The 6326-nt window shown below is 38.3% G+C and overlaps 1 protein-coding gene across 1 annotated transcript; it reads left to right on the forward strand.

Annotated features, from left to right (window-relative positions):
- The first annotated feature begins 211 nt into the window (after positions 1-211).
- Positions 212-1214, forward strand: LOC141102328 (olfactory receptor 5A2-like). The gene has a single exon (XM_073591286.1). The coding sequence runs from the start codon at positions 273-275 to the stop codon at positions 1212-1214; it is 942 nt and encodes a 313-aa protein (XP_073447387.1). The 5' UTR covers positions 212-272.
- The last annotated feature ends 5112 nt before the right edge of the window (positions 1215-6326 follow it).

Raw genomic sequence — 6326 nt, forward strand, 5'->3', positions numbered from 1 at the left:
TCCAATTTTTAATGACTGTTCTCAATTATAGAAAAGGGGCTCCCCAGGTGTTATAAATTAGATCTTAGGAGACCTTTTATCTTTCTTACAACACAACAAACTGTCCTGAGGGAATGCCAACATCTTATATAAGAATCATTCGCTGGTACAATTGCCTACATGTACTCCCGAGTGTACTGTGCAGGCACACCGTACAAGTTTTCCAATTATTAAATCGTCGGATCCATATATTTAATTCTGTTTTACAGTGAGAAATAAAAAAAAAAGAATAAATGAGGAATGTGACAGCGATTATGTCTTTCACTCTTGTGGGTCTATCAGACCATCCACTGACCATGAATGGACTTTTTATATTCTTCCTTCTGATTTATCTGATGACTCTTATCACAAACCTTCTTATTTTTTTCTTGGTCCTCACTGACTACCATCTGCACAACCCAATGTATTTTTTTCTTGCCAACTTGGCATTTCTGGACATGTCCTATCCATCAGTGACTGCACCAAGGATGCTCTTTGATTTGGTCACAAAAAGACGATCAATATCCATTCCTGCCTGTATAACCCAAGTCTTTTTCTACATCTTCCTTGCTGTTTCAGAAATATTCTTGCTCTCAGCTATGTCCTACGACCGCTACATGGCCATCTGCCACCCTCTACATTACACACAAATTATGTCTTGGAGGGTCTGTGCTCGTATGGCCTCTCTGGTCTGGGTTGGAGGATGTTCTGTCTCTTTGATTCATACTTTATTTTTGCTCAGGTTGTCTTTCTGCAGGACATCTTCCATCCACAACTTCTTTTGTGACCTTCCAAGCTTATATCAAATTACTTGCACTGACCCCTTCATAAACATGGGGGTTGTATTCTTAGTAAGTGCTGTTCTTGGAATAGGAGATGTTCTTTTGACCTTTCTTCCCTATGTCTATATTTTCGGGACCATCCTCAGAATCCGTAGCAAGCCTGGAAAGATGAAAGCATTTTCCACCTGCTCATCACATATTACCGTGGTCTCCATCTTCTATGGCTCCTTCATTTTTATTTACTTGGTTCCAACTTCCAGCAATATGTTCAATTTAAACAAACTGTTTTCAGTCATATCTTCCCTCATTAACCCCTTGCTGAATCCTTTGATCTACAGCCTGAGGAACAAAGATCTAATGGAGGCACTTATGAGGTCATATTATCACTTGAAGTTAATCTGGGCATCATTCTGAAAATATCATTGTGAAATTTGAAATGTTTTTTATTTCTGGGCCATTTCCAGTTGACTAAAAAATTCAGTAATGTCTTTTATAAAATTTAAACATGTCAGGGGGTCAAACATGTACTTATACTTGCATGGTCAGGAGTCATTGCAACCCACAGACCAAATGTAGCAGCTCCATTATGTTTTGGTTAACCTTAAAATGACTATTTTTTTTTTAAGAAATTGTATTAACATTTTACAGGTTTACAGTGATCAAAAGCATAAAGTACAATGAATAATTGGCAAAAGAAACAGGTGAAAGACATTGTATATAACATTGGAAGCGTTGTTAGTCGACACCTGGACATGTGTGGTAAACTTGAACTGTCCAAATATGTCCTTTAAAATGACTGTTTTACCTACCATAATATGAATGCATCTACTGTAGAAGGTCTTTAATGGGCACAAAGCTGATGAATAAAATAAATATGAAAAAATGTACTTTTAGTTTGATTAATGAGATACATATTTTGCTTAAAAAATAATATTCCCAATATGTTCACATAAATGTTTTGCTCCTTTTTAGCCCAAGTACAGGGATGTTAAATATTGTGTAAGTTTTGATATATATGGCAGTACTGTATGAATGGTAAGCAAATGTCCAATATATTGTTTCCAGTGGATTGATGGGTGATCATTGGCAACTTATTGCTTACAATATTATCCACTTTAGTACCAAGCCCATTTCTGAGACTTGTTGCTTACTACGTTACTAAGTTAATATCAGTATTTTTTGTTAGAAAATTACTTAGAACTCCCAAGCATTATATATATATATTTTTTTTTAGCAAAGACTCTGGAGAATAAAATGGTGGTTGTTGCAATATTTTTTTTATGTCACACAGTACTTGTGCAGCAGTCTTCACTGAATTTAAAAGAAACTAAACAGTAAAGTTAGCCCAATTTTTTTTGTATATTATGAAATATGATGTTATGCCGAATAAATAGATACCTAACATGCTACGGTTTAAAATTGCGCACACGCGTGGAATGGCGACAAAATATGGTACATAAAAATCTCCACAGGCAATGCTTTAAAAAATGTTTAACGGTTACCAGTTCAGAGTTGCTAAGGAGGTCTTTTGCTAGCACTATTGCTCCCACTCTGACAATCGCGGCGATACCTCACATGTGTTATTTGAACACTGTTTACATTTGCTATGAACAAGGTAGGTTGTTGGGATTTTTTATGTGCAAGAATAATGTCAAATATATTATTAAAAAGTAATTTATTTTCTATTTTGGAAAAACAAAATAAAAAATGTTTTTTAAAAACAGAACAGTTGGCATGTACAATATATCACAGTATTATCAGGACAGCACTGTAAGATGGATTTCTTAACATGTTTTACCCATATGCTGGGCTTCTTCAGGGGAGGCTGTCCAGTTTTAAAGTACAAGCCTTCTAACATAAGAGATAAAGAGAAAAAACACAGAATCATAAATATGTCAACTAATTTACAGTTATGTATCGTATATATTGCAACATGTTACATCAACTCAATTACGACCTGGAGGATGGGATAAACAGTTCAATCTCTGTATTTGCAGACGATACTAAGCTAAGCAGGGCAATAACTTCTCCGCAGGATGTGGAAACCTTGCAAAAAGACCTGAACAAATGAATGGGGTGGGCGACTACATGGCAAATGAGGTTCAATGTAGAAAAATGTAAAATAATGCATTTGGGTGGCAAAAATATGAATGCAATCTATACACTGGGGGCAGAACCTCTGGGGGAATCTAGGATGGAAAAGGACCTGGGGGTCCTAGTGGATGATAGGCTCAGCAATGGCATGCAATGCCAAGCTGCTGCTAATAAAGCAAACAGAATATTTGCATGCATTAAAAGGGGGATCAACTCCAGAGATAAAACGATAATTCTCCCGCTCTACAAGACTCTGGTCCGGCCGCACCTGGAGTATGCTGTCCAGTTTTGAGCACCAGTCCTCAGGAGGGATGTACTGGAAATGGAGCGAGTACAAAGAAGGGCAACAAAGCTAATAAAGGGTCTGGAGGATCTTAGTTATGAGGAAAGGTTGCGAGCACTGAACTTATTCTCTCTGGAGAAGAGACGCTTGAGAGGGGATATGATTTCAATTTACAAATACTGTACTGGTGACCCCACAATAGGGATAAAACTTTTTCGCAGAAGAGAGTTTAATAAGACTCGTGGCCACTCATTACAATTAGAAGAAAAGAGGTTTAACCTTAAACTACGTAGAGGGTTCTTTACTGTAAGAGCGGCAAGGATGTGGAATTCCCTTCCACAGGCGGTGGTCTCAGCGGGGAGCATTGATAGCTTCAAGAAACTATTAGATAAGCACCTGAATGACCACAACATACAGGGATATACAATGTAATACTGACATATAATCACACACATAGGTTGGACTTGATGGACTTGTGTCTTTTTTCAACCTCATCTACTATGTAACTATGTAACTATGTAACATAATGACTTATATGCACATGCATCTCTACTTTCAGGGCGATACTTCTTACTTGTATCACCTAAAATGGTTCCAAATGTCGCCACGCTCTCTAGACAGCTATCAGCGCCAAGGGGACCATATGTGACCAGCGGCCACAGGGGGACTAATAGGACCAGCTATAAAGTATACATTAAAGTATATCAGAAATGTCAGAGAGGAAAAATACTTTCCCAAACTGAAAAAAGAAATATAGAGAGATCAACTTACAAATACAGATTCTGCAATAAGCTTAATTCCAAGGGATTTTATGGTGCTGTCAGTAAACTCTAATGTTGATCTTCAGAGCTGATTACAGACCATAAAAGAAGAAAAGATGTAATAAACAGGCAATTAGCTCTCAAAAAGATACAATATAGAAAAGAAAGAACAACTGATCTTACAAAAAAAGTATATATAATACAGCAAAGTTGCTTGCTAGAAATACAAATAGTGCCTTTAAACGACCAACTTCAAAGCAGCCAAAAGCTATGTCCCAACTAATATAAGGAAGTTTTCCCCAATAAAGATCAAAGTTTGGAGAGGTTACCTGGTATTGAAAGACAGCATAGCATATCCCGAGGGGCTCCAGCAGTGTCCAACCGCTGGAGCTGGTGGCCTTTTATACCCCCCATCCAGTCCGAAGGACCGGAAGCGGACGTGTAGACCGTGCCGCGCATTGAGCGAGCTGCGTCATTCACGCCACTCCGCCTGCCAACGCCGGGTCCTAAGACTCGGATGTGAAGACAGAGGGAGTGGTTCCCTCCAGTGATGGAATAGGGGAATTCACCCATGTAGAACACAGGGAGAAATCCATAGAGGGAAAGGGAGTGTGGCCACCATATTACACAAAACGAACCAAGGCACAGAGCACTCCGGTTATTGTGGATCTAGATGGATACCAGATCGGGAAAAAGATGGTTAGAGGGTGAAGTAAAGCCATGAACATAGAGCAGCATGTGCATTCACAATAAACTTTATTGAATACAAATTATACAAAAAAGGAGAATTTTATATTAAAAAGACTCTAATAGTGACTATGTTAGTATATAGTAATAATTATTCCAACAAACACTAGAAGATCGAGCTATTAGCAAATTTTCAAACTTATAAATAAATATAGAATTTTATTTATAAAAATAGATTATGAAATTACTAGTTTGGTTTTTATTTAGTTATTAAAATGCCAATCGGATTCCATCAATGGGCTAAAAAGGGAAGGTAAAGAAGGAGGGTGGGCAAGGGTGGGCAAGGGAGGGTGGGTAAAAACCAAAATTATGACAAGGGAAGCTGAGGGGGAGGGGGGAGCGAGATGTAAAGGAAAGAAAGAAAGAAAGAAAGAAAGAAAGAAAGAAAGAAAGAAAGAAAGAAAGAAAGAAAGAAAGAAAGAAAGAAAGAAAGAAAGAAAAAAGAAAGAAAGAAAGAAAGAAAGAAGGGGGAGAAAAAGGGGGGATAGGTAGGAAAAATAAAAAATGATAACACAAATTCAGAGGCAGTAGGTCAGGGAGGCAGCAATGTAAGCAATTACAATACCTAAAGGAACGGTTTATAACTTAATATTTCATTTAATCCAGGGTAGGTTGTGGCTTTCAATAAATGATTCCAACGTGATTCTAATTTAATTATTTAATAATAATAATATTAGTTAATAATTTAATATGGCTCTCCGCCATTTTCACTAATAAAGACATTACGAGTCCGCTATCATTATTCGAACAAATTTGCCACCATGCACCTATCTCCCCTAAACTGATTTCTATTCTCTCTACACTCAATTGAACACTTCCAACCACCACACTGATCACGCTTACGTTTCCAAGTGGGAGACAGACCTCCAGTGCACCAGAGATAGAGCAGATTGGTTGCAAATGGCCTCTTGTTCTATTAATGTGAATACTATCGAGTCTGCATTAAAAACAGTTACCAGATGGTACCTGGTCCCATCACGTATAGCCCATCTTCAGCCTTCCCATAATGGGCTGTGCTTTCGTGGCTGCCCAATGCCAGGTGATCTTTTATATACATGGTGGTCATGTTCCATGCTCGTACGGTTTTGGACCAAGGTTCTGAAGCTCATTCGTTCTTTGTTTGATCGTGCCCTCCCCAGAAATCCTTGGTATGTTTTATTACACCTTAAACCCTCCCCACCCCCGATTTTACTAAAGCCCAATTCAAATTGGTGAGCTATATTTTGTTAGCAGCGAAACAGACCATTGCAAAAAGCCTGGAAGAAACAATTTGCTTCTTTTGAAGAAGTTCTTCGGCGGATCGATGGGTTCTTTGTTAATGAGAAATTGACCAGCATCCTACTGGACACGCAAAATAAATTCTCCCAAATATGGCCCCCATGGATACAATATGCTCATCCGTCATTGTCCATGCAGAGCTATAACTCATTATAGTAGTCCAGAATTGCGTTGCTGGCCTTGGGCATCCCCAGTGCTCACTCCTATCCCCCTTATCCTACCTCTCTCTCCTATCCTCCTACTGTGGAAATCCTTCCTTTCTCATTCTTTCCTTCTTATTTACTTGTTACAAATTTTGTTGTTGATTTAGACTTGCCGCCTGGACCTGCTTATTGTTTCACAGCCTGTAGAGATATTACCTGG

Source organism: Aquarana catesbeiana, linkage group LG07, assembly GCF_042186555.1.
Source record: "Aquarana catesbeiana isolate 2022-GZ linkage group LG07, ASM4218655v1, whole genome shotgun sequence".
Lineage (NCBI taxonomy): Eukaryota > Metazoa > Chordata > Amphibia > Anura > Ranidae > Aquarana > Aquarana catesbeiana.